General features: G+C 50.8%; 2 protein-coding genes across 4 annotated transcripts in view; both read left to right on the forward strand.

Annotated features, from left to right (window-relative positions):
* Positions 1 to 7804, forward strand: part of Igdcc4 (immunoglobulin superfamily DCC subclass member 4) — a 34760-nt gene extending 26956 nt beyond the window's left edge. For both annotated transcript variants that reach the window (XM_076925792.1, XM_076925793.1), the window contains exons 13-20: positions 167 to 350; positions 923 to 1050; positions 1193 to 1363; positions 1529 to 1666; positions 3021 to 3126; positions 3472 to 3700; positions 4406 to 4570; positions 4976 to 7804. In XM_076925792.1, the coding sequence (XP_076781907.1) occupies positions 167 to 350; positions 923 to 1050; positions 1193 to 1363; positions 1529 to 1666; positions 3021 to 3126; positions 3472 to 3700; positions 4406 to 4570; positions 4976 to 5392 (1538 nt within the window). In that variant the 3' untranslated portion in view covers positions 5393 to 7804. The remainder of the gene's footprint in view (positions 1 to 166; positions 351 to 922; positions 1051 to 1192; positions 1364 to 1528; positions 1667 to 3020; positions 3127 to 3471; positions 3701 to 4405; positions 4571 to 4975) is intronic.
* A 3370-nt stretch (positions 7805 to 11174) lies between these two features.
* The window catches only part of Igdcc3 (immunoglobulin superfamily DCC subclass member 3), a 48451-nt gene continuing 32852 nt past the window's right edge, over positions 11175 to 26773 (forward strand). The window contains exons 1-2 of one of the 2 annotated variants that reach the window (XM_076925795.1): positions 11175 to 11572; positions 14797 to 15102. In XM_076925795.1, coding sequence (XP_076781910.1) covers positions 11431 to 11572; positions 14797 to 15102 — 448 coding nt within the window. In that variant the 5' untranslated portion in view covers positions 11175 to 11430. The remainder of the gene's footprint in view (positions 11573 to 14796; positions 15103 to 26773) is intronic. The other variant, XM_076925794.1, reaches the window with a different exon arrangement.

The following is a 26773-nucleotide window of genomic DNA, read 5'->3' on the forward strand; positions in this document are numbered from 1 at the left end:
TGCACTAGAGGGCCAGAGGCCAGAGGATGGAGAGCTACAGGCCAGCCTGGGCTACTACATAATGAGATCCTGCCTCAAAAATAAGAGGGGAGAAAGGCCAAATGAAACCTACTGAGACCATGAACGTCCACCCACTCTCTCCCCACTTGGATTTCCCCCCATCTAGACCTGCCTATCCAGAGGGGGCCACCGCTGCCTCCTGCCCATGTCCACGCAGAGTCAAACAGCTCCACCTCCATTTGGCTTCGGTGGAAGAAACCAGACTTTACCACAGTCAAGATTGTTAATTACACTGTGCGCTTCGGCCCCTGGGGGCTCAGGAATGCCTCCCTGGTCACCTACTATACCAGGTATCAGTAAGGGGAGGGCAGCTGAGGTGGTGGGCGACTAGTGGACTCAGCTGTGGTGAGGGCATACCCGGATCTACACAGATGTCTCTGCCGTGATGCTGGCCCAGGGGTAACAACAAGGGAGAGTTGTCTGGTCCAGTCCCCCAATGGTAGGGTGTGTGGTCACCCTTTGGTGAGAGAGAGATGCCAGACTAGAGGCTTCCATCCATTGGCTGGGACCCTGCCCTCCCATCATGGAGAAGAGACTGAGAAAACACTCTGTGAAAGCCAACAGAGAGATAAACTAAGCCAGGGATAGATACTTCAGAAGCCATTGGTCCCCCAGGTACAGAATAACAGATTAATTCAGGAAGGCATCCCAGAGAAAAGAAGGGTCTGCTTTGGAGATTAGACATGAAATAGCATATGTCCGATCTCTCTGTGGTTTGCCTGGCTGTGTGTGGGAGGGGAGGTTAGTGGCCCCAAAGAGCAGCTCCCTCCAGGGTGGGGCCTGGCTGGAGGGACTTGAGTCTGGAGCTCTGCCTGGCTTGAGGCCTGTCTGAGAGCACTAGCCGTATCCCTTCTCCTGGAAGCTCTGGAGAAGACATTCTCATTGGTGGACTGAAACCATTTACCAAGTACGAGTTTGCAGTGCAGTCCCACGGTGTGGATATGGATGGACCTTTTGGCTCCGTCGTGGAACGCTCTACCCTGCCCGACCGTGAGTATCCACTGCCCTCTCCCACCTGTGCGACCGTTTGCTGGGTCCAATGGAGGAGGGAGAAGAGGAGGCTGTGCCTTCGTCCCCTAACCCTTAGTTGGGGCTGTGTCTCTGACTCTTCACCCCCTCCCCTGCACCGCAGGGCCTTCAACACCTCCTTCTGACCTGCGCCTCAGCCCCCTGACTCCCTCCACTGTTCGGTTACACTGGTGTCCTCCCACGGAGCCCAATGGCGAGATCGTGGAATATCTCATTCTCTACAGCAACAACCACACCCAGCCGGAGCACCAGTGGACACTGCTCACCACCGAGGGTAAGGATGCCCACCCTGCCTCCTTGCTCTTTTGTTCGGAGGCTTCTGGGATCGGAGGCTGAAGCTACAGTGTGGGTGCAAAGTTGGCTTGCCTTGTGGTGATTTGGGCTCCTGCCTACGCTCTACCTGCCACCCTGCCACCCTGCCACCCACTTCCCACCACAGGAAACATCTTCAGCGCAGAGGTACATGGCCTAGAGAGTGACACTCGGTACTTCTTCAAGATGGGAGCCCGCACAGAGGTGGGGCCTGGGCCCTTTTCCGGCTTGCAGGATGTGATTACTCTACAGGAGACATTCTCAGGTACCAGGCAGGAGGGAGGAGGCCCTTGGGGCAACCTGAGGCCCCAAGATCCCTGAATTGGCTCCCAAGGCCCTGCCTTTTGGAAATTGTTTTTTGTTTGTTTGTTTGTTTTTAACTTTGGAGCCCTTGGGGGTAGGGGATGGGGAAGCAGTGGCAGCTTGATAGAGGGACTGTCATAGCTCTGAGGGGTCTTCTACTATAGTGTGTGTGCGCGTGTGTGCGTGTGTGTGTGTGTGTGTGTGTGTGCCTGTGTGTGTGTGTGTGTGTGTGTGTGTGTATGGATGGATGGATGTGTGTATGTGTGTGTGTGTCTGTGTGTGTCTCTGTGTGTGTGTGTGTGTGCGTGTCACAGTGCACATGCGAAGGTCAGAGAACATCAGAGAGTTGGTTTCGTGGGGATCTTGCTTTGCTTGGAGGATTGGTGAGCTCCTGAGTTCTGTGAAGACTTGGACAGCAGGCTGGATAGATGCTCACAGGGTTCAATTAAAATACAAAACGAGAACCCAGGGCCCCTTATTGGAAATCATTGACGATAAGAAGATGGGCCAATGGGGCCATTAACCATACACAGGACCAAGGAGCGTGAGGACCTGAGTTCAAATGCCCAGCGCCTATATAAAAGTTGCATGTGGCTGTGTATTCCCTGGCTGAGGAAGCAGAGACAGGAGGATCTCTGGGGCTGAGAGTGACTGAGGAAGTCACGTGATGCGGATCTCTGCCCACCACACTGCATACACATGCCCTTGTGTACCTCCCCACATGAACATATACAGACATCACACACACCGCACACTGAGCCCCTGTAGGTTATACATATATACACATGAAAGCCCTGTTGTCAGGTGGAAGACTACCTCACTGAAGAGCTGACTCTATAGAGTCCAGTTTGGTGGAGACAGGCAGGGGGTGTATATTAGGGAAGACCACGGTGGACTCAGTACGAGGCCCAGTGAGGTCCTGTGGGTTTCTATATTTCCATCAGAAGGGAGTGAACTTCCAAACCAGGGGTGGTGCACACCTTTGATCCCAGGAGGCAGAGGCAGGTGGATCTCTGAGTTCAAAGCCAGCCTGGTCTACAGAGTGAGTTCTAGGACAGCCAGGGCTACACAGAGAAGCCCTATCTCAAAACAAACAAACAAACAAACAAACAAACAAAAAAAAAAAAAAAAAAAAAACAGAGAGAGAGAGAGAGAGAGAGAGAGAGAGAGAGAGAGAGAGAGAGAAGAGTGCGAGCACCCTGACTGGGAGACTGGAGACTGAAGCTAGCAATGTTCCATAGAGGCCCTCACCTCTGGTTTGTGAGCACGCCTCCTTACTGACCTTGATCTGCACTCTTGTCCCCCCCCCCCCCCAGACTCCTTGGATGTGCACTCTGTCACAGGCATCATCGTGGGCGTCTGCCTGGGCCTTCTCTGCCTCCTGGCCTGCATGTGTGCTGGCCTGCGTCGAAGCTCCCACAGGTGAACCAGGGAGCCACTTAGACTAGAGGGTTACCAGGAAGGGCTGCAGAGTGGACAAAAGAATGTGTGCGCCCCTGCTGCCCCTGAAGCCCCCATAGAGTTAGGGCTATGGAGGTGGAATGACACTCAGTGCCACATTTGCCCCCATGTGAGGCCCTGGGCTCCATCCTCAGTAAGAGCAGTCTGAGCGACCAGTGGGCTTTTCTCGTAGCTTCCTGCTGGAAGCTTGCATGGAAAAGCTCCACCTCTCCATACACGGATCGGTGCCATGTGAGGGGTCGGGCTGGGTGGACTGTATTGCCTCCTTTCTGGTATGACCCATAGCTTTGTTCCTGTTGCTCGCAGGGAAGCCCTCCCTGGACTGTCCTCCACAGGCACCCCTGGGAACCCAGCACTCTACTCAAGAGCTCGGCTCGGGCCCCCCAGCGTCCCTGCTGCCCATGAGCTGGAGTCCCTTGTGCATCCCCGCCCCCAGGACTGGTCCCCACCGCCCTCGGATGTGGAAGACAAGGCTGAAGTGCACAGCCTTATGGGTGGCAGCGGTTCCGATTGCCGAGGCCACTCCAAGAGAAAGGTGAGACTGAAGCTGGGCGGTGGTGGCGCACACCTTTAATCCCAGCACTTGGGAGGCAGAGGCAGGTGGATTTCTGAGTTCGAGGCCAGCCTGGTCTACAGAATTAGTTCCAGGACAGCCAGGGCTACACAGAGAAACCCTGTCTCGAAAAATCAAAAAAAAAAAAAAAGTGAGACTGGAGTCTCAGTAGGTCAGAGGCTCACACAGACCCTTTCCCAAATCAAACACCAGGGGGCACCAGAGCACAACTTCTGACAGTGAGGCGCACACTAGGCCCTGAGCCATCTAGAAAAAGTCTGCCCATCCCACCTGGGAGGGCCCCAGAGCTGTATTTGCTAGAGCACCCACTAACCAAATATGGAGAAAAGAGATTGATCGCTTTTGCTGGGGCCAAGTAGGGCTGGCCCCAGGATAAGGTGAGTCCCGTAGGCCAGGTCCCCTGGTGGCACACCCTGACCAAGTGGACGGACAGTCAACCCTCCCATCTCTCCACTTTCCTCTGAGATAAGAGTCCGCCGTGCTTGAGAGCTTTAGATTTTGCACATCACGTGTTATTAGGCTCATGACTCCGCCCTTCCTATTCTCCCTACCTCAGTCCTCATCCCTGCTTGGGGAAGGGGCTTTAGCGCGGAACCTATCTGGATATAACAGGGGTCCACAGGTCTGGACCCTGCATGCCCATACTATCCTTTTCCTTCTCTGCAGATCTCCTGGGCTCAGGCAGGGGGGCTGAACTGGGCAGGCTCCTGGGCAGGCTGTGAGCTGCCCCAGGGTAACGGTCCTAGGCCGGCTCTGACCCGAGCTCTGCTGCCTCCAGCCGGAACTGGGCAGACGCTGCTGCTGCAGGCTCTGGTGTACGATGCCATAAAGGTCAGTCAGTGTTGTGAGAGGAAGAGGGAGGCCAGAGGGGAAAGGGCCCTATGCATTTTCAGGGACAGAGATGTGTTTGGAAGACTTTGTACCTTCCAAAGGGGAGTGGGTGACAGGAAGCCAGTTTGGAGCAGTCATTTACCTGGTCCTAAGTGGCTCCCAGTAGACTTACAGAATATCTTCATGGAGGTCCTGTGTCTAATACTTTCTGGTAGCCTGACTGAGGGCAAACATGTGACATTCTGTATTTCTTGTCTCTACGGGAGCCTGAGCATGGTTTCAGGTGGAACAGCGCTTGTATTGTCTAATGGGGAGTCAGCCTCTCCCACCCCACATATGTTAATCATTTTTCTGAAGACCATTCTCAGCAATACTCACCTAGCCTATTGTTCTCCACTCTGCCAGAGCAACGGGAGAAAGAAGCCATCCCCGGCGTGCAGGAATCAGGTGGAGGCTGAGGTCATTGTCCACTCTGACTTCAGTGCATCCAAAGGATCTCCTGATCTCCACCTCCAAGACCTGGAGCCCGAGGAACCCCTGCCTGCAGAGCCTCTGCCTTCCACCTCTGGGGTTGTGGGTCTGTCTCAAGGAGCAGACTGGCTGGGCAGGGAGCTGGAAGGATGCCAACCAGCAACCACTGGGCCAGAGAGACTCACCTGCTTGCCAGAAGCAGCCAGTGCCTCCTGCTCCTGCCCAGACCTCCAGCCCAGCACTGCTGTAGAGGAGGCCCCTGGGAAAAGCTGCCAACCCAAAGTACTGTGTCCTCTGGCAGCCAGCCCAAGTCTTCCCAGAGCCCCTGTCTCCTCTTCTCAGGTCCCCTGAGCAGAAGGCTGGCATGGCTCCGGGACATGGCATGCAGAGCCACACATGTGTGTACTAGAGATATCAACAAGCCCTTTGGAGCCACTTAGGGTCCTTTGGCTGGGGTTGGGGGAGAACTTTACTCTCTCCCCCATATTCTGCATCACATATGCGATACTGGAGGGACTTGAGGCACAGCTCCATTTGATGGACACGTGTGAGGCCATGAGTGTGCGCTGGTTGAGATGAAAAACCTCTTCCTATGTAGTCGTCACTGTGGCCTAATTGACCCCTCCATGGCAGGATGGTGTCACAGTGATCAATGCCAGCTCTTTGGGCTTTAACCTTGTCACCTAGCCTTTTATTACACTCTGAGAGTGTCTCCAGTGCTGTGTCTACAAAGACAGCGCCAGCCCCTCTTGTGTCAGCTGTGCTGAGTGGAGTGTTAGTTCAACTCCACCGGCCTACGACACTGGAGCCCGCAACAGCATGGCCGTCAACGCCCCTGGCCTCCTAAGGTCCAGATGGCTGGGCGAACCCAGCTCAGCTCCCCCTCCTTTGAGCAGCTCTGTACCTAATTTTGTAATCTGGGAAGTGCCTGGTTTGGGAAATCTTCTTTCACCCCCCTGTCCCTCTCTGCCTCTTCATTGTTCTGGTGATCTGTCTCATGTCATCTTGCTCCCTCATCCTGGGGCCCTTCTCTTTCCCACGATGCCCCTTACTTCCTCACTGTTTCCCACGCTTGTCTTTGTGTCATGTTTTCTCGTCCCTGAGTCCAACCTATGCACCCTTCCCTAACAACATGGCTACCTCATGTCTGCTTCAGACCATAGTGTGACCCTTGGGTCCCCACAGCTCCCCTGACAACCGCCTTCCTGGGCAGATGACCCACTCCAGGTAGATCTGGAGAAGACTTTTTAGCTTCCCTGGCTGCTGTCTCCTTGGTATTGACATGAGAAGGTTTTCTATGGAAGAGATGAATTCAGTCCACACCAAGGAACGCCTGAGAAGGGGTAGGGACTGAAACCAAGAGGCTGAAAAAATATATATATATCTGCTGCCCATCTGCACGGAGAAATGGGCGTGTGCTTTTGACTTGAAGTCCTGGCTGAAGCTGAATCGGTGAGGAGAGGAGAGTTACTGGAGCTGCAGTGGCCCAGTTCCCTGACCCTGGAGCCTTGAATCTCCTGACTGGATTCACAGTGGCAAAAAGTTTCCTCCAAGATGCCAAAAGGAAGTCTTTGCACAGGAAAAGGAGCGGCTGGCTCATTTTGTTTTATCTTTCTTTACACTGAATCCTGAAATCATCTTACCACACAGGGCCAAGCCTGACTGGTGTTTCCTGAGTCACAGAAGCTGTGCCATCTCTCAGATGTCTCACCTCAGCCATGTTCCAGGATCATCGAATGTGGGATCTGTGCTCTCTTGCTGTACATCTTTCTATTTTAACTGGCTGGCACATCAAGTGTTAACTCTGGCTTCTAAGCCAAAATAGAAATAACCAGTCTATCTTTCCTTTTTTTTTTTTTTTTTTTTTTTTTTAAATGTCTTTCAGCCGAGTTGCTGCTCCTGAAAGCATCTGTTTACTAGCCTCGTGTGTCACTCATGTTTGAGTCCCACCTATATTCCTTCTTCCTCCCTTCTTCGGCCAGCCTATGATAACACTAAAGATTATTAATGCTGGTTTCATATCTCGTTAAAGACAGGATTGTCACTTGGACTGCTTCTATAAGCATTCAGAGTGGCCACGGCCGGCCAACTCCACAGTATATTTTTTCATTACTCTGAAGGTCAAAAGCCTCATTTTGTTTTCCTGGTTAGATTTTTTCCCCCCTTGCCTTGAATGAAGTAACCGTTTTAACAGTAGGCTCTTAGCAGCCCACTATGTAGTCATTCCTCATGTTCTTGTTTAACAAGCACTGAGGTTCTGGTTTAAATTAAATAGCTGCAAATGAGACAATTTATAACCCATTAGGCTGGGTGGAAAATTGTTTCTCAAAAGCAAATAAGTAATAAATCTGGTATCTGCCTATAACTCACAGTTGATAAGAAAGTAGCCAGTGCTCACTAGCAGTCTATATGATTTGGGTTCTGAGTAACTGGGGAGTGTTAGATTTGCAACTTTGTAGCAGCAGGTTTTATTAGGAAAGAGCCTATTGGCCTTTTACAGGGTATTAATCCCTTTGTCGCTTGCCATGGATGCCTTAAGTTCTTTTGAGTCTCATTTAAGAATCTTTCTTTTCTCGAAGCATGACAAGTGTACTTGATACTTACATGCTCACTCATTTACCTGGACTTCCTTTGTGCTGGTTTATTTAATTGCACTTTCCAGCACCGTGCTTTCCTCCTCGCAAATATGATATTCTTTAGTGTTACAGTAAGGCATTGATCATGTATCTGTCCCTGTAATGAATTAATAAACTATTTTCCAGACATGTTGCTCTCTCTTTTAACTCTAAAGATTTTTGCATGCTGGTTTGCACAGAGGCCAGAGGAACTTCAGATCCCCTGGAACTGGATTTTCCAGTAGGTGTGAGCCATTCAGTATGGGCACTGAGAACCAAACCAGGGTCCTCTGCAAGAGTGATAAACCCTGGTAACCACTGAGCCATCCCTCAGCCTCAAGATATGTTCTTTCTGGAACCAACTGACTAGAGTTTCCTCAGTCTTCCTGGCCCAGGAGATTTATTTCCTGCCAGGATGGGGAACAGTAAATTTTGAGAGAAGAAAGAAGATGGGCCCAAGGAAAAAATAAAGCCTCAGCCAATGAGAGTGCTGCTTGTCTTTAATCCCAGCATTCAGGAGGCAGAGGCAGGTGCATCTCTGAGTTTGCAAGTCCAGCCTGGTCTACAGAGAGTTCCAGGACAGCCAGGGCTACACAGAGAAAGCTTGTCTTGAAGAAAAAACAAACAACCCCCCCCCCCAAAAAAAAACCTGCAACCTCCTTCCCACACTGTAAGCATGTAGGAAACAACCATGTGCATAGGCATACACTCTCATAGACACACACTCACACACAGATACACACAAATTTAAAAGAAAACAACTTCAAGTTATGAAAAAGGGACTGCAAATGTCATTGCACAGTCGAAAACCTAACATGTGCAATGAGTGTTTTTCCTGTATGTACACATGCACACCACATACATGCCTCTTAAGTTGGAGGAGTGTGTCAGATCCCTGCCAACCCTCTGAAACTGTGATGTGCATTGTGGTCCATGGATGTGTTGAGCCACATTCACAGCTGACCTGGGATGTACCTGCTATCAGTGCATCCTTAGGCTCACCCTGCATGCTCTTCTTCACGAGTACCCTCAAGTGTGTACACAGTCTCGGGGTTTTCCAGGCTCAGGCTCGGACTCGGACTCCACACATCTCAGGATCACAGCTGACGGCTGCCCTCTGCTGAGATCTTTAAGGAGCCTAGAAGGTGCCTTTTCTTTGGAGGGAATCATAGGCCGGCAGAGGCTGTCATGCCCAGGACCACCCTCAAAGTGACTGATGGGCCAGGCTCAGAGTTAATTGACAGATCATACAGAGAGATACTGCACATTTTGCATGCAGTAGAATAACCATTATTTGCATATCAACTCTCAGACCAAGGGTTGTGATAAAGAAGAATTAAACACTTGTCAAGATGAATTTAAAATGACAGCAATTCAGGACACCAATTTGACCTCTCTGGAGTCCAGAACATGCCAATAAGGGGTGGTTGATGATTCAAGGCCTGCAGGAGGGCATTCCAGGACTTTCGGCCGCAGGGAGGCCCCTTCTTCAGTACTATCTTCCCTGTTGTCTGTAGAGGCCTCACTGGCCCTTCCTCAGTGAATTCTTTTGTGGCGATGGCAGACTGGGGTCTCTGCTCTGCTCTGCGGTCTCTTCACCGCTCACAGGATTCCAGGCGATCTTCTCAGGCTTATATTAATGCCTGAGGACAGACATCTGATTTCTAGAGGCCTGAGGTTTTCTGTTTGGTTTTTTATTTATTTGCTTATTTACTTTTGGTTTTTCAAGACAAAAATAAATGCTGAGTCTTGTCTTTTTTTTTTTTTTTTTAACTACTGTATGCAGCCATGTGTTGGTTCCAACTTGATGGGCGAGTCCATCAAAATTACAGAGCACCCACTTAATCCTGGTGGCAGTGTCTGTCTCTGACGGGACTGGGAGGTAGGAGTGTACCAGCTTCTCACCTGGCATAGCCCAGCATGGCCTTGTAGTGCTGGATGTCCTTGGACTCTTTAATTCTCCTGCTTCCACCTTCCAAATTTGAGTATCACAAATATTTGTCACCATGCCTTGGTACAGGTAAGTAAAGAAGGCTTGGGGCCAACGAATGGTCCAGCAGGGAAAGGAGTCTGCGGCCAAGCCTGACTCACCCCCCCAGCTGACCATCATCCATGTAACCTACATGGCTGAAGGAGAAAATGACACCCATAGCAAATTATTCTCTGGCAGCCAGCCACACTTGCTCCATGGCACATGTGTACACACACACACACACACACACACACACACAAGAAAGAAAATGTACTATAATTCTCTTAATTAAAAAAAAAAAAGTTCAGAAAAGCCCGGAATAATGGCACACAGCTTTAATCCCAGCACTTGGGAAGCAGAGGCAGGTGGATCTCTGTGAGTTCAGGCCACCCTGATCTACATACGTATAGTTTTAGGGCAGCCGAGGCTACATAGTGAGACCCTGTACTAAAACAACAACCAAAACAAAGCCAAGCAGTGTGGTGGTGCACGCGTTTAATCCCAGCACTCAGGAGGCAGACACAGAGGCTCGCTGTGAATTTGAGGCCAGCTTGTTCTATAGAGCTAGTTCCAAGACAACTAGGGCTACACAGAGAAACCTCAAGGCCACGCTGGGCTATGCCAGGTGAGAAGCTGGTACACTCCTACCTCCCAGTCCCGTCAGAGACAGACACTGCCACCAGGATTAAGTGGGTGCTCTGTAATTTTGATGGACTCGCCCATCAAGTTGGACCCAACACGTGGCTGCATACAGTTAGTAAAAAGACAAGACTCAGCATCTCAGTGTCTCAACACATATATGTCTCTCTGAACAGTTGTCTTCCCATATGTGAGGTATCAGATATGGCAAAGAGACGGTGCGGTGCTGGCGACTGTGACTTCCAGTGTGCTTACCCAGCTACAAGGTCATTTGCTCTTAAAGATCTGCAAAGTTAAGGAAAGATAGTGTTGTCTTTAGGTTTCAGACCAATTCAGTGAGAATGACTGGGCTGGACAGCAGGCAGACCTGGGTGAGGTCTCAGGTTTCTATGGGGCTCTCATTGTCATGTTAGGGTTGCTCTTCAGATCACCCTGACTTACTCAGTCTTGAAGCCACACGGCCCATCCCTTGAATAGGACAAGAAACCTAGAGAGCACCGAATCCCTAACAACTTTGAGCAGTTTTAAGGGAATTGTCTTTAAAACAGCGAGTTGAACACAGTGGAAAAGGACACCGCAGAGAAAGTGGAGGAAAGCAAACCACTCAGCTCTGCGTGTTTCTCCCCGACCGGGACCCTCTCTCTCAGTCTTCACTTTCCCAGATCCTCAAGTCCGGACGGACCACGAGGAGCGGATACCCTACTGCAGCCCGGGTCGGCGCCGCCGCTCCCGCTGCAGTTCAAAGCGCAGGGGGCGCGTCCGCTGCGCAGCCGGGAATGTCCGGCCGCTTAAAGCGCTCGCCGGCTCTTTTGTTCCCCAGACCCGGCCTCCGGGGAGAGGGGGCTGGGGGAGGGGAGGAAAGGGGGGCGGCGGGCAGAGGAGGAGGGCGGTGCGGGCGCGGGCGGAGTGCGGAGCGCGCACCCCGGGCGCGGCTGACAGATCGCCGCGGTGGGTGCAAGATGGCGCAAGCGGCGCTCTCCGTGATACCCGACCCCCGCTAAGGCCGGCATGCGGCCCCAGCCTCCCGCCGCCCGGGCTCGGCCCCGGCCCGAGCCCCGGCCCCGGCCCCGGCGCCGGCCCCGCGGGACGCTGTGAGCCCGTGAGACTCCCCCATCCCCCTGAGCAGCGCCGCGCGTCGCCGAGCCCAGCGGACCCAGAGACCGATGGCTGAGCCGCGCACCGCGTCCCCGCGCCGCCCGCCCGCGCTGCGCCGGCCCCAGCTTCTGCCGCCGTTGCTGCCGCTGCCGCCGTTGCTGCCGCCGCTACTGCTGCTGCTGCTGTTGCCGCTGCCTGCTCCAAGCCTGGGTGAGCCGGGACTCAGGACCCAGGCCAGAGGGGCGGACCCGGGGAGACGGCGGGGACCTGCGTTAGGAGCGCGTGCTGGAGGGACCTGGCGGGACAGCGCGCTGCGGGCACGGGGAAACCCACTCCGGCAGGGCTGCCGGTAGTTTGAAGGGCTGCGGGGGGTTCATGGGGAGAACCCCGGGAGAGGGCCGGGGCTCGGTTCTCTGCGCCTCCGGGACTCGGGATAGGTTCAGGGCAGGACCCGGATTCTGGACAGAGGAGCTGGGAGCGGGGCAAAGCAGGAGTTGGGAAGGCAGGCTGGCATTGCGGAGTGAAGAAAACAAGCCCGAGGAGAAAGAGCGGACGAGTCCCAACCGAGAAAGGCGAGCCCGGGTGCGCAGAGCTGGGCTGGGGACCCTGAGTAGCCCGAGGTGAACGAAGACAGAAGCGGCAGATCGGGGTCTGGGGGATCGGGACTCGCCTGCGCTGGGCTGAGAAGGCATCCCCCAAGGGTTTAAAGCTAGGACTGGATTCTGGGGTATCCGACGAAGAGAGAGGAAAGATTCCCGGCGGGAGGACTGGGCGACCCTGCCAAGCTCTGGGAGAGAGGGACGAGAGGTGTTGTCGCCCAGGGCAAGCGCCTGCCAGCGGTGCTGCCCAGGGCCCCGCCCTTCCCCGAGGGAGCTCTCTAGGAGTCCCTGCCCTGGGTTCGCCCGGCCACCCGTCGCTTTCTCCCGGGTTGTAATAGATTGATCTCACCCAAGAAGGGTGTGGATCTAAGGCCCCCTCTTTCTCAACTCCTTCACAGACACACGTTTGGACTATTTTCTTTCTTTCCTTCCTTCCCCAAAAGCAAAATATCGCATCTGCACCCGAAACTTTAGATCCTGTAGTTACAGTGGGGGGGGGGGGTTGCCTTGGGGGAGGAAGCGGCTCAAATTTAGGATATGTGGAGGATGCGAAGGATTTGAAAGTGTGTGAGCCTCAAATGTCTTAAACTGTCCTTATCCTACGGTGGAGGCAATGCCTAGACCCTCCACCCCGACTGGGTCTCACCCAGCAGGGAGGGGCTTGAGTCTGCGCGGGAGGAGCGGAGTCCAGGATCACTAGTTCCCTGGAAATGTGAGGAGGGGGCTCAGTGCCCGCCCCTTTAGACCAGGAGGGCTCGTTTCTCTTGGAGGGAAGGCATAAATGAACTGGTAAATTGCTTGCTAGAAAGACTTGCTGTCACCTCTGGGATATGACCTGCCTGGGCCCTGATTCATTCATCCCTCCCACACCCGCCTCCCGCTCGTTTTTATCCTGAGGTTACCTGGGAGTGAAGATTTTAGGTATACACGCACATTCTGAAATGTAAATTGATGTTTACTATTCCCCAATTCTCCTTATTACAAAGGCCAAAGGAGCAACACCTAGAGGGTGGGGTAAGGGGGACGGGCCTTAACTGTACCCTGAATACTGGGTCCATACCTGGGGCTCCCTGCCAGGCATTGAACCGAGTCTCTGATAGTTTTATTAGCAAATGGAAACCTGATTTATCTCTGTCTCACTCCACTTTTTAGGGTTATTTTTGTTTTGTTTTTTGTTTGTTTTTTGTTTTGTTTTGTTTTGTGTTGAGTCAGGGTTTCTCTGTATAGCACTGACTGACTGCCCTGAAATTTCCTCTGTAGATTAGGCTGGCTTGGGACTCAGAGATCCACCTGCCTCTGCCTCCTGAATGCTGGGATTAAAGATATGCACCACACAAGGCTTCATTTTCATATTTATTCTCTCTCCTCTCTTCTCTCTCTCTCTCTCTCTCTCTCTCTCTCTCTCTCTCTCTCTCTCTCTCTCTCTCTCCACACACACACAGTGAGGGGACATCGTTGTCTCTCTTGTCCGTGAAAAGCCAAAATGCCTCCCTCTTGGTCCTCCCGGCCAGTGCCGGGATTACAGGCCACCATGTTGGGTTTCAGTGCTGGGGAAGGAAACCAGGGCTTTATGCATGCGAGGCAAACACTGCGCCAACTGAGCTGCATCTCTCTGCAGCCCTCTGCATTGCTTTAGAGATTTTAATTTTCTGCAGTGCTCTCTTGTTAATCACGTCAAACAACCACACGACACCAGCACATTGCTGTTCCTTGATTTAAATAGTTGATGAGGGGAAGCTGGGATTACACTGAATTTTTAAGATTACATCCTGAAGGTCTGTGAGGCTTCAGTGCCTGCAGTATGATCACAAAAGTGACAGCATTGTGTTGGGATCAGTCTTGCTTTTGAGATTCTTATTTATTTATTTATTTTTATTTTATTTTAGTTCATTTTCGTGTGTTTTTCTTCCTGTCCGTGCGTCTCCATGCCGGGCTCCCATGGAGGCCAGTAGAGGGCATTAGATCCTCAAGACTGGATAGAGATGGGTGTTGTGTTGCCACGTACTGGAAATTGAACCTAAGTCCTCTGGAAGAGCAGCCAGTGCTTTAACCACTGAACCATCTTTCCAGCCCTCCAAGACTCAGATTTGCAAAGACCAATTGTGAGGTCCTGGGCAAGTCACCTAACATCTCCAGGTTTCTGTTTTCTTATTTGTGAAGGAGTGAGTGGTGTAAATGGCATTCACTCTTCTACAGTGGTTGGATTTAAGTAAAACACTGCACAGGATGGCATTTGTTTTTTGGGGTTTTTTTTTTCTTCCCCCTTTCCCTCTCCCTCTTGCTCCAGCCCCACTTCGCTCTGGGCCCCCGCTCGCTCATGAGGGCATCAGATCTCTTTACTCGGATGGTTGTGAGCCACCATGTGGTTGCTGGGATTTGAACTCATGACCTCTGGAAGAGCAGTCAGTGCTCTTAACCAATGAGCCATCTCACCAGCCCTAGGATGGCTTTTGTTGTTTTGTTGTTTTTTGTTTTTTTTGTTTTTGTTTTGTTTTGTTTTGTTTTTTGAGACAGGGTTTCTCTGTGTAGCCCTGGCTGTCCTGGAACTCACTCTGTAGACCAGGCTGGTCTCAAACTCAGAAATCCACCTGCCTCTGCCTCCCTAGTGCTGGGATTAAAGGGGTATGCCACTACTGCCCGGCAACCAGGATGGCATTTGTAATGCATGAAGTTTCTGTGTACAATAGGGACTCCTATTAAGCTGACAGATACACCACAGGCATGCTGTGGACACTTGGGACCATGGAACTTGACACCTGTGTGTGGAATGCTTTCTGGCTGTTTGCACACTCCATGCTCACATCCTTTCCTTCTGTTTCCCCTTCCCTAACTCAGGTCTGGGCCATTCTGCTGAACTGGCATTTTCTGTGGAGCCCAATGATGATATTGCAAACCCTGGACAGCCCATTGTGCTAGGCTGCAGAGTGGAGGGCACCCCTCCAGTGCGGGTCTCCTGGAGGAGGAATGGAGCTGAGCTGCCGGAAGGCACACACACCACCCTACTGGCCAATGGCTCCTTGCTGATCCACCACTTCAGGCTGCAGGAAGGAGGAAGCCCTTCAGATGAGGGTGACTATGAATGTGTGGCTCAGAACCGCTTTGGGCTGCTGGTCAGTCGGAAGGCTCGCATCCAGGCTGCAAGTAAGTACACATCCCTTTTCCCCTTTATATAAACCAGACTGGTGACCAGGGTCAGCCTACACCACGAGGGTCCTGGAGGACGCTTATTTTGCAACGCTCAAAAGAACAAACTTTCCAGCTCGGCTCAGTTGACAGGTGGCACAGTCATGACTTTGGATGGCACAGTTATGTCGTGTGCTCTTTTTTCGTGACTGGAATGTAAACTGACAAGAATGTAGCCAAAGACTCACCGGCTGGAGGCAGGGCCGCATCCATGACTTCATTTGGATTATGAAGGTTTTCATGTATATGTCATACTCGACCATCCTGGTCCACTGAATATGGTTCTGGTGTTTAAACATAGAAAAAATTTACCTTGGGCTGGTGAGATGGCTCAGCGGTTAAGAGCACTGACTGCTCTTCTGGAGGTCATGAGTTCAAATCCCAGCAATCACATGGTGGCTCACAGCCATCTGTAATGAGATCTGATGCCTCTTATGGGGTGTCTGAAGACAGCTACAGTGTACTTACCTATAATAAATAAAGAAATAAAACTTTGGGCCGGAGCGAGCAGGGCCTGAGCAAGAGAGGGAGAAGGGAAGGGAAAAACAAGAAAAAAGAAAGAAAATTTGCCTTATTCTGTGGGGGCACTTAGATTTTTGAAGGGACATTTTAATGACATAAAATTTTTAATTATAGGTTTAACTTTGAAACATTCTGAGCAGGATAAGACTTCACTATGCCAGTAACGGAGTCTCAAATTGGTCAAAATTTTTCTTTAAAAACAAAACAACAAAAATATACAGTAGGTGCTGGGGAAACAGCTTAGTTAGTAAGTACTTACTGCACAAGTGTGAGGACATGAGGCCTTATTCAAAGCAGGCTGTGGTCATATGGCCTGAATCCCACCTAGTGCCGGGAACTGGAGGCAGGAGGGTTCCTGAAGCCCACTGTCCAGCCAGCGCAGTTGAATTGCCAGGCTTTAGGTGCCAAGGAGAGAAGCAGGTGGTCATTGTTGCTGAGGAAGACACCCGAAGTTGACCTCTGACCTCCACATACACAAACACCCACTCCACACACACATACACACGCATACACACACATACACCCACATATATATACCCCCCACACACATACACACACGTACACATCCACACAGGCACATACACACACACATACACATATACATACACACACACACCCCACACACACATACATACACACACATACACACATATACCCACACACACATACACACACATACACACATACATACACACATACACACACACATACACACACCCCACACACACACATACACACACACATACACCCACACACACATACACATATACATACACACACATACACACATACACACATATACCCACACATACACACATACACACACCCCACACACACACATACACACACACATACACACATACATACACACATACACACACACACACACACATACACACACCCCACACACACACATACACACACACATACACACATACATACACACATACACACACACACACACACATACACACACCCCACACACACACATACACACACACATACACACATACATACACACATACACCCACACCCACATACACACACACACACATACGTGCGCCTCACTTGAACATGTACACAAAAATACATACATACATACATACATACATACATACATATGTCTTCTTGACATAAATAGATGTCAAGAAGGGAAGAGATTTGAGTAGCAGGAAGAGAGAAAGAAAGGAAGGAAGGAAAGAAGGAAGGAAGGAAGGAAGGAAGGAAGGAAGGAAGGAAGGAAGGACACTGCTCTTGAAAAACAAGAGTTGAGGCCAGTGAACAGTGTTCTCCGTCCTAGATCTTTGTACTTCAGGGAGGCAGCTGTTCCTTAAAACACTGCTTTGACTTGGGTAATCGCTAGCCAACACTTACTTAGTACTTGCTGCACGCTGGGTACCCAGAATGCTTTATGTGACTTACTTCATTGAACCTTCACAATGACTGAGGGAGACATGTGGTAACGTTCCCCTTCTAGAGATGAGAGCTCTGGGCCTGGAGGAGGGTGGGATTCCGTAGTGACATTCTGGGAGGCAGAAGAGCCAGACTGCAGCCTGGGCAACCTGAACTCTGTACCCGCCTGCTTAATTCCTATGGCATGCTGCCTCCTTTCCTCTGAATGCTGACAAGTTCCTTCCTGGCTTGGAGGACATTTGCACTGTTACTTTGAACGGCTGGTGAGTGATGAATTGTTCCAGTCAGGAGCCCTCTTGCTGAGCTGAGGATGCCCCCTTTGTTCTGAGGAAGACTGATCCAGGCCCCCATATGGAGCTTGCTGGGAAGCAGACCTGGACTTGCAGATAGGAATCACTTCTGGCTCAGCCACCCCTGGCGCTGGCCCTCTCCACCAGGCGAGGGAGACCGATACAGCCTCTGAGCAGATGGCAGGGTGTGTGAGTGGGAACCAGAGGAAGACCTGGAGTCTGGGGATGGGAAGAATGAGACTTCCCAGAAAAAGGCTGCCTACCTCCATGGCCTGTTTCATTCATTCATTCATTCATTCATTCATTTTGTGGGTACAGTAACTTTATTGATGGTATCCAAGAAAGTAGGGCTCCCTAACCCCCCCAATTCTTCTGTGGGTCTGGATTGGAAACTTTTAGGGGAGACTCTCAGTTTTGGGGTGTGCTGAGTTCATACAGGGGCTCCTGAGCATCCGAGGACCTCTCTCTTTCTCTCTCTTCTTTTAAAGGTATGTAGTCCCAGGCCACAGGGCCCACCACTCTGTTGCTGTAGCCAAACCCATTTTCATACCAGGAAACGAGGTTTACAAAGTTGTCATTGAGAACAATGCAAGCCACCAGCATCAAAAGTGGAAGGGTGGGTGGCTCTGTTAAAGGTTTAGGGGACAACGTGGGCATAGACCAGGATGCCCCTTAGTGGGTCCTCAGATGCCTGATTCACCACCTTGTTTTTTTCTTTTAATATGTATTTGCTTATTTTATGTGTATGAATATATCGTAGCTGTCTTCAGACACACCAGAAGAGGGCATCGGATCCCATTACAGATGGTTGTGAGCCACCATGTGGTTGCTGGGATTTGAACTCAGGACCTCTGGAAGACCAGTGAGCTTAACCACTGAGCCATCTCTCCAGCCCCCTTTACCACCTTGATTTCCGCACACTCGGCAGCTTTCTCCATGTGGCATGTCAGATCCACAACAGACACACTGGGGGGTAGAAACATAGAAAGCCATGCCAATGGTGTCCTATTCAGCTCTGAGATAACCTGGCCCACAGCCTTGGCAGTACTGGTGGGTGCAGGCATGATGTTCTGGGCAGCCCCACAGACATCACACCACAGCTTCCCAGAGTGGCCATCCACAGTCTTCTGGGTGGCAGTGATGGCACAGAAGGTCATGAGTCCTTCCACAATGCTATAACCTGTTTTAGTGCAGAAAGGTAGAGGCCTATTGGGTCTTTGCATCACCACAAAGGATGCTGGGAGGTAAAGTCTCAGGAAAGCGAAAAGCTGTGAGTTTGGGGGGGGAGGTGGATATGTTTTTTTCTTCTTTTTTTTTTTGCTGGGAATCAAATGCAGGGATTTAAACATACTATGTTAGCAATACACCTCTCAGCCTCATTGTATGTGTGTGATGTGTGTACATATGTTCATGTGTGTACACATCAAGGGGATGTGAATATGCATGTGGGGGGCGGGAGTTGATGCCAGGTGTCCTTCTCCATCACTATCAAGCTTCCTGTTTAAAATAGTGTCTCTCATTGAACTCAGAGCTCGCTGATTTAGCCAGACCAGCTGGCCAGCAAGCCCCAGGGATTCTGCTGCCTCTACCTCCCCAGCCCTGGTCCAGCCTTTTACATTGGTTCTGGAGAGCTGACCTCAGGTCCTCATCAGTGTGAGCAAACATTTTACTGATGGAGCCATTTCCCTATGACTAAGTGTGTTGTTCTGTATGTGATGTTAACTTCAAGATAGTTTGTTTGACCTGGGCATGGTAGCTCACATCTTTCTGTCAGACCTCTGTGAGTTCAAGGCCAGCCTGGTCTATATTAGTGAATCCAGCCTGGTCTATATAGTAAGTTCCAGGACACCCAAGGCTAATTAAAGAGACCTTGTCTCCAAAAAAAAAAAAAAAAAAAAAAAGGTTTTGTTTCTTTTCAACTCTAGCAATGCAAGGAATTGAGCTGTGGGTGGAGTTGGCCTGGGGTTAATTCTTTGGGGTCTCAGAAACAGCTAAGGGAGTTGTCTCTGAGTGTTGGTTTGATATATACTCTTCCCCCCACCCCGTCTAAGTCTGTGCCCCATGGGGACTTGCTTTGGCCCCAAGCAACTGTGTAAGCGATTTTTTTATTTCACAGGCTCATGTCCCTGGAAAGCTTCAAAGCTATCAGCCTCAGTTTCCTCCCTGGCTTTTATCCCCTGGCCTTGCCCGCTGGCACTGCAGATGTTTAGAATATGGGAGGGTAGCTTTATGAAAAAGTGTGAGTGGACTCTAGGACCCCTGCTTCCCAGTAAGCTTGCTTGGCACTACTTACAGGCAGGCCTGCTAAGGCATCCGAGCTCTAGGCCAGGGGGCACTCTGTCCACTTTTGCCCAACGCTAGGCTCTGCTGTAGGCTGAGTTAGCCTTGGAACTTCAGTTTGGGATCAAGGTTCTAAGCCCCCAAGCCCATCATCCTATTGTGAAGGAGAGTCACAAGGACCTAAACTCTGCCTGACAAACAGGAGCCGTTCAGTAACAAAACATGTCAACAAAAATGCCATGTTTGTTTAAAGTGAGCTTCACAGACTAAACCTTTCAATGTAATCTTGGCTGCCACAGAGGTAATCTCTGGATGAAACAAACTGCCTGATTCCACTCCTAGCCTGGGCTTTCTCGATTGTTGGCATTCAGAGAAAGCTCCAGGGAAACCTACCAGGCCATGAGACTGTGGGCTCCATGTTCTATTGTAAGCCTCCCCTGACTTAACCACCACAGAGACCCTCTGCTATCTCTCTGGAAGGATGCATGCATTGACTCCTACTTGGTGAATGAAATTTTTGTGCCTGACTTACTCCAAAAAGCTCCCTTAGGGCTGGAGACATGGCTCAGTGGTTAAGAGCATTTGTTGGTACTCCGAAGGACCCAGGTTCAATTCCCAGCACTTATGTGGCAGCTTACAACTGTCTGTAACTCCAGTCCCATGCTTCTTCTGGCTTCCTTAGGCACAGATGTGATACATAGACAGGCAGGCAGGCAAAACATTCGAACATATAAACAAGTTTTAAAAGGCCGGGAAGTAGGCTAGTCTTAAGACGTAGAGACAAGTAAGGAATCTATTCCTAGCTCTCTGCTCTCCAGGAGATGCTCTCCATCCTGTCGCTTGATTCTTGGTCCCAAAATCATGAGGGAATAAAAGAGAAACACCTCGTGATTCCCCAAGTTGAACCCATCCTGACAAACCCCCAGGGTGGGGGGAAAAGGGTCTTGGTAAGGTATGATTTTGATTTTTTGTTTGTTAGTTTGTGTTTGTTTTTGTTTTTCGAGACAGGGTTTCTCTGTGTAGCCCTGGCTGTCCTGGAACTCACTCTGTAGACCAGGCTGGCCTCGAACTCAGAAATCTGCCTGCCTCTGCCTCCCAAGTGCTGGAATTAAAGGCGTGCGCCACTACCGCCCAAGGTATGATTTTGAATCTAAGCATCTAGACAAGGCTTGAATTTCTGCATCCAGTAAGAGCCCAGGTGACGTCAATGCTGGTGACCCACAACTGACTCTTAAGCGGCCACCCACTCTTACATCATAATCTCATGTCATAATCTCTAGTTTGAGAAACTGCAGGTGGCCTAATGAAATCTATAGAGCAAGGGCTTCAGGGGCAGAGGCTGGGTGGGCTTGAACCAGCTCTGCCCCTCTCTGACCAGAGGCCCTGAGCAAAGGTTGCTTCACCCTTTTGAGTCACTGTATACCCATTTGGACAAAGGCCGTGATCCCTTCCCTCAATGTATCCGGGTTTTGGGAACATTCTTTGAGGTAGCAGAATAAAGGGCTTGATGCCTACTTATGAAGTGTTAGTGAATTATCTTTAATATAAATATTAGCAGTGAATTAATCCGGTGGTTACACTTCTTTACCTTACACTAGTCCCCAATAACCACACAGAAAAAAAAATTAAAATTTATTTAGAACTGCACCTCAGTAGCTGAGCAGCTAATGATCTGTCCACCTTTACCTCTGTGCTGATCTGGCTACCTCACAGCCCCACGCCATGGCACTCGAATATTGTTATTGATCTGCTCTTTGTGCTTCAGGTGTGTTTCCATGATCCACCTGGCTCCAATTCCCCGTCCTCCCAGCCCATCTGGATCTCCCTCTGTCCTCATTCTCCTTCCTCTGGCTAACAGAAGTCCCGGCCTATTCTCTAGTCTGCCCAGCCATTGGGTGGTCGGCATTTATTGACAAGGCAGAGAATAAGTGGTAAGAACTGTTTACACAAACTCGAGACAAGAGAGTCTTGGTGTAGGCATTGCAATGCCTCGTCCAGATTGAAACAAGATATTAGGGCAGAGAGATCAGCATTTGAATAACACAAGGGCAAACTTTACACAGTCTACAAAAACATTATGTCTACAGTCAAGCCAGGCTGGGCAGGCCTAACCGTGAGTTCAGACGGAGGCTGCTAGAGCAGACAGATCTGAGCTTGGTGGCTGTGGCGTGGTCCCCACTACTTGCTGGCTTTGGGACATTTGAGCTTGTCACTTAACCTCTTGGAGCCCCAGGTTCCCTAGAATTACGTGCATGAGGAGCTCAGAACAGGCCATAGAGGGGGCTCTTGACTGTTGATGAGGAACCAACCGTGTGAACTATTACTGTTCTGAGCTGTGACTCCAGTCTTGGCTGTGGCGTGATTCCTAGGAACGGACCCAGAGTTCAGACTCATAGGAACTTCCAAGAGCTGAATCATTCTCGGGATGTGGGAGGAAGAGAAGACAGGCCATCTCTGGATACGCTTTCCACCTGGTTGATGGTTGTTTAGTCTGGACCGACGTTTGGGTGGGCAGGAGCTGCTGGGGGCGGCACTAGGTGGGAGACTCAGCGTATTTACAAGGCCCTGAGTAAAGCGATGATGGGTGGTGTGGAAGTGAGGTCTTGGCCCCGGGGCTGTTACTGTGAAGGTTGTCATCACCTGGAAGTTGACTGTCCAGGCCCAGGTGTGGAGTTAAAGCTTTCGTACTCTCCTTGAAGGGCAACTCAGTGAGGGGACCCAAGGAAATGTCCTTTGCTGCTTTTCAAACACAGATCTGTTTACGGTCAGGGCAAGAAATGGGTATTTAAGCTGAGGTGTCAACTGGTAGGTGAGTGCCCACAGGTAGACATATTTCTCACTGAGAGTTCACCTCTATCATGATGTAATAATGAGTGAAAGTCAGCCCCTTTTACTTGCCAATCGTGTGTGTGTGTGTGTGTGTGTGTGTGCATGTGTGCACATATGAGTGTAGAAACATAAGGACAATCTTGGGTGTCATTCTATAGATGCCATCTACTCTGAGGTTTTTTGTTTGTTTTGTTTTTGTTTTAAGATTTATTTATTTATTTTACGTATGTGAGTACACTGTAGCTGTCTTCAGACACACCAGAAAGAGGGCATTGGATCCCATTACAGATGGTTGTGAGCCACCATGTGGTTGCTGGGAATTGAACTCAGAACTTCTGGAAGAGCAGACAGTGCTCTTAACCACTGAGCCATCTCTCCAGCCCTGTTTTTGTTTTTTAAAGACAAGTTCTCACTGTGTGTCCTTGACTGGTCTGGAACTCACTGTGTAAAACAGATTGGCCTTGAACTCATCGAGATCCACCTGCCTCTGCCTCCCTAGTGTTGGAATTCAAAACATGGCTTACCACACCCAGCCCACCTTGTTGTATTGAGAACAGAGTCTTTCGCTGACCCTGAGCTCTCAAGGTAGGGTAGGCTAGCTAGCCAGAGAGCTCCAGGCATCTGCCTGTGTCTACCTCCCTAGCACTAGGACTGATGTCTCTATTTTTTTCTACAAGCAGGTTCTGGGAATTGAACTCAGGTCCCCATGCTTGCAAGGCAAGTACTTTACTGACTAGACTGTCTCCCAAGCCCACATGTAGATAGATCACTGTTTGGCATTTTTGAGTAAGTTTTGAGGGGTGAGAAGGAGAGTGGAAAGGCCCTCCTGGGACTCCAGGAGCCCTGTGAATGTGAACAGCTCACTGAGACTGTGGTGCCCGCCTATCTCTGTGTAAGGTTCTCAGGGCAGACCTGCCTCTGCCATGCCTTTCCCCTGTCCATTCTTGCCTTTTGCATACCTGGTTCCTCCCCAGTCCTTCAACTTTTTTTTTTTTTTTGTTTTGTTTTGTTTTTTTTTGTTTGTTTGTTTTGTTTTTCAAGACAGGGTTTCTCTGTATAGCCCTGGCTGTCCTGGAACTCACTCTGTAGACCAGGCTGGCCTCGAACTCAGAAATCCGCCTTCCTCTGCCTCCCAAGTGCTGGGATTAAAGGCGTGCACCACCACTGCCGGGCCCAGTCCTTTAACTTATAGTCCTTTCTTCTTCCTCTCCTATGCTGGGAACAACTGTGGTCTGTGGCATTCAGGTTAGAGCCTTGGCAATGGCTGCTTGTATTGTTAAGTAACTGTTTTATAGCTACACCCTCCATCTGTCTCTTCAGCTAGATTTTAAGCTCCTGGGGGGTGGGGGGAGAGGTGGCTTCTCAGCTTTTGTATTTCTCACATCCCTGCCTGAGGAGGTTGCTAAGAACTAAATGAACACGTGGCCTTCTGGGCTCAAAATGTGTTTCTCTCTCTCTGTCTCTCTCTCTGTCTCTCTCTCTCTCTCTGTCTCTCTCTGTCTCTCTCTGTCTCTCTCTCTCTCTCCATTTCTGAAATCACTGGGTTGATAGCATAGTTCCAAGGAAGATGGAGAATGGATCTGAAAGCTGAAAGTACCATGCCTGCTCTTCTCTAGAGGAACTGAACCTCTGTGGACCCCACCAGATGGGGTGTGACCCACACTCAATTGCCTGGTTCTCCTCTGAGGAGGGTCTTGGATCTCCTGCCTTGGACCTTCCTCTCTGGCCTAATGGGTCCTGTAGCCCCAGGCACTTCGGCCTGGTGGGCGGGAGGCCTCCAGCTCTTTGCAGGGCTCAGGGCAGCCCCTCACCCCACCCGCAGGACTGTGGAAGTTGAGTGCTTCTGGTTCCCACACCTTGGCTCCACTGTCGCAGGCAGCCAGCTGGCCCCTTAAACACAATGTGCAAATCTTCTCTGTTCCTGTCCCTGCATTGTCAGTGGCCAGGCGCCTGGGCTGGGAATGTGGGCCCCGTGAATAGGAGAGGCATTTGCAGCCTGCAAATGAAACAGGCCCCCAGCCCCCCTTAACCCTCTGGCCCCTTCCCACCCCGAGGGAGAAAGGACTTTTTCACTCCTGGCCTGCTTGTATCGCCTTTCTCTCTCCTCTCCAGAGCCCCTGCAGGCCGGAGTGTGTGTGTGTGTGTGTGTGTGTGTGTGTGTGTGTGTGTGTGTCTTGAAGAGAGACTTTTGCATAGTAATTTGAAGGTTATTTTACACCCCCTTAATAAAAGTGGAATGGAACAGAAAGTTATCCAGAATGGCAAACCAGACAGCTGCCCCCATCTTTGTTTAACGTGGACTAAATAATTCTATCTGAAATAGGCACAGCTTACCTATGACACCCTACATTTCTCTAGCTGTAACCTTGTGGGAGAGAGAAGCAGGTGAGCCATGGTCATTGCTTGGAGGGTGAGGTCTCAGACTGTAAGCTGGCAGGCATGGCCACAGGTCCCCCGGTCATCTAGCTCTGAGTTTTCATTCATTAGGTGGGTCCCCAAATCTGTCTGCCATCCCAAGTGAGCCTATGGACAAAGGTAACTCTCCCAAGGAACCTCTCCCTCATCTGTGAGCCCTGTCCCAAGACTTGCTAAAACTCTGATATTTACTACTCTCAAATGAAGGGAAGAACACTGGGCCTAGAGGGGCAGGTGGATCGGTCCCAGGCACAGGCTGGCATTGTTCAGGCAGAGAGTCTGGTTGGAGACTTGGACCACGGCCTCCCAGTACCATCTCTGTCTCTTTGCTGCTCAGAACTTCCATCCACTCCCCACATCTGCCTCCCTCTGAGGTGACTTTGATGTGTTTGCCATATAATAAACCCCAGGGCCTGTTTCCCCGCAGCTTCTCCTCAGTCCTTTCTTCCCCCTTCACTGGTCTGCCACTTCGCCTCCCTTCCTCCATAGTGATTTCTCTATAACTCTCTTTGCTTCCAGGAAACCCTCCGCTATGGGAACAAATCCCCTCTGCAGAGAGCCAAAGAGGGGGAGGTTCAAAGGGGACCCCAAAAGAAGAGCTTCACAGATTCCCCCACAAGTCAGGGCCTCCCTAGAGGTCAGTCCTCACTGGGAGGAATCTGAGAACCTGGCTGCTCCCTAGCTGGACACTGACCCTGACTGTGAGGTGGGGCAGCCCTGGGCTGCTCTCTGGAATGCCGGTGTTGGGTTGCAAAGAGATGCTAGCAGTTGATAATGGGCAGAAACTGGACTTTCTGGTCTGGCTGCTGCCCCCAAGGCCACTGGAATGTGGGGGAGTGGAGACTACCAAGAGGCCCTGGGGACTTGGGGTGGGCAGATGGAGACCAGACCACCTAAACGCAGAGGAGGGGCAGGTGAGGGGCAGACCACCGTGAGAGAGAACCAAGTTGCAGCTCTTTCACTGGAGGGCATGCTACAGAAGAAGATACTCGGCCCACTGCGACCTGAGTGGCCCTCCTAGTCTCCAAGAAAAACCAGAAGACCCAGGAGAGTGAATCTAGTTTCCTACACAGCCCAGGCTGGCCTTGAATGCATGGCTGTCTTCCCTGTCTTCCTAGTGCTGGGATTACAAGCATGCGTCACCACACTTGGGTTCACAGACTTTAAAAACCGAGGCTTCCGGATTGGACAGATGAGAGCAATTGCCGCTCTCCCGGAGGCCTCTCCGAGAGTTTGGTACCCACATCTGGCTGTTCACACCCATCTGTAAACCTAGTTCCAGGGGATCCGATATTCTCCTCTGGCCTCTGTGGGCTACCTACGCTCATACAGATGCACATGCAGACACATTAAAAAAATTTTTAAAACAAGTTTGAGGTGTCTAGGGCACCCAAGGGCCACCCAGTCTTTCAGCCTGGGCAGAAAACTGTTCTTCTGGCGTGAATCAGGGCCCTCGGTACCTGGGTTCCCACAATCCCATCTTTCTACCCCATTCTCCAGGCCTTCCCCAGCCACTTCCATGTCAGATATTAACGAGACCTTCCGGTTTGTCGCCCCTCTGAATTCTGGCTTTCTCTAAGAACCTTACTGGCGCCGGGCCGGTGGTGGCGCACGCTTTTAATCCCAGCACTTGGGAGGCAGAGGCAGGCGGATCTCTGAGTTCGAGGCCAGCCTAGTCTACAGAGTGAGTTCCAGGACAGCCAGGGCTACACAGAGAAACCCTGTCTCGAAAAACCAAAAAAAAAAAAAAAGAACCTTACTGGCCCCTACTTCTGAAAGTGGGCAGGAGGTCCCTTGTGCCCCTCCCCTAGGACAAACTGGGGCATGTATGTCTGTGTTCTGCTTTTGTCATGGTTGCAGTTCTGATGAGGACAGCTGAC

This window comes from Arvicanthis niloticus, chromosome 26 (assembly GCF_011762505.2).
Source record: "Arvicanthis niloticus isolate mArvNil1 chromosome 26, mArvNil1.pat.X, whole genome shotgun sequence".
NCBI lineage: Eukaryota > Metazoa > Chordata > Mammalia > Rodentia > Muridae > Arvicanthis > Arvicanthis niloticus.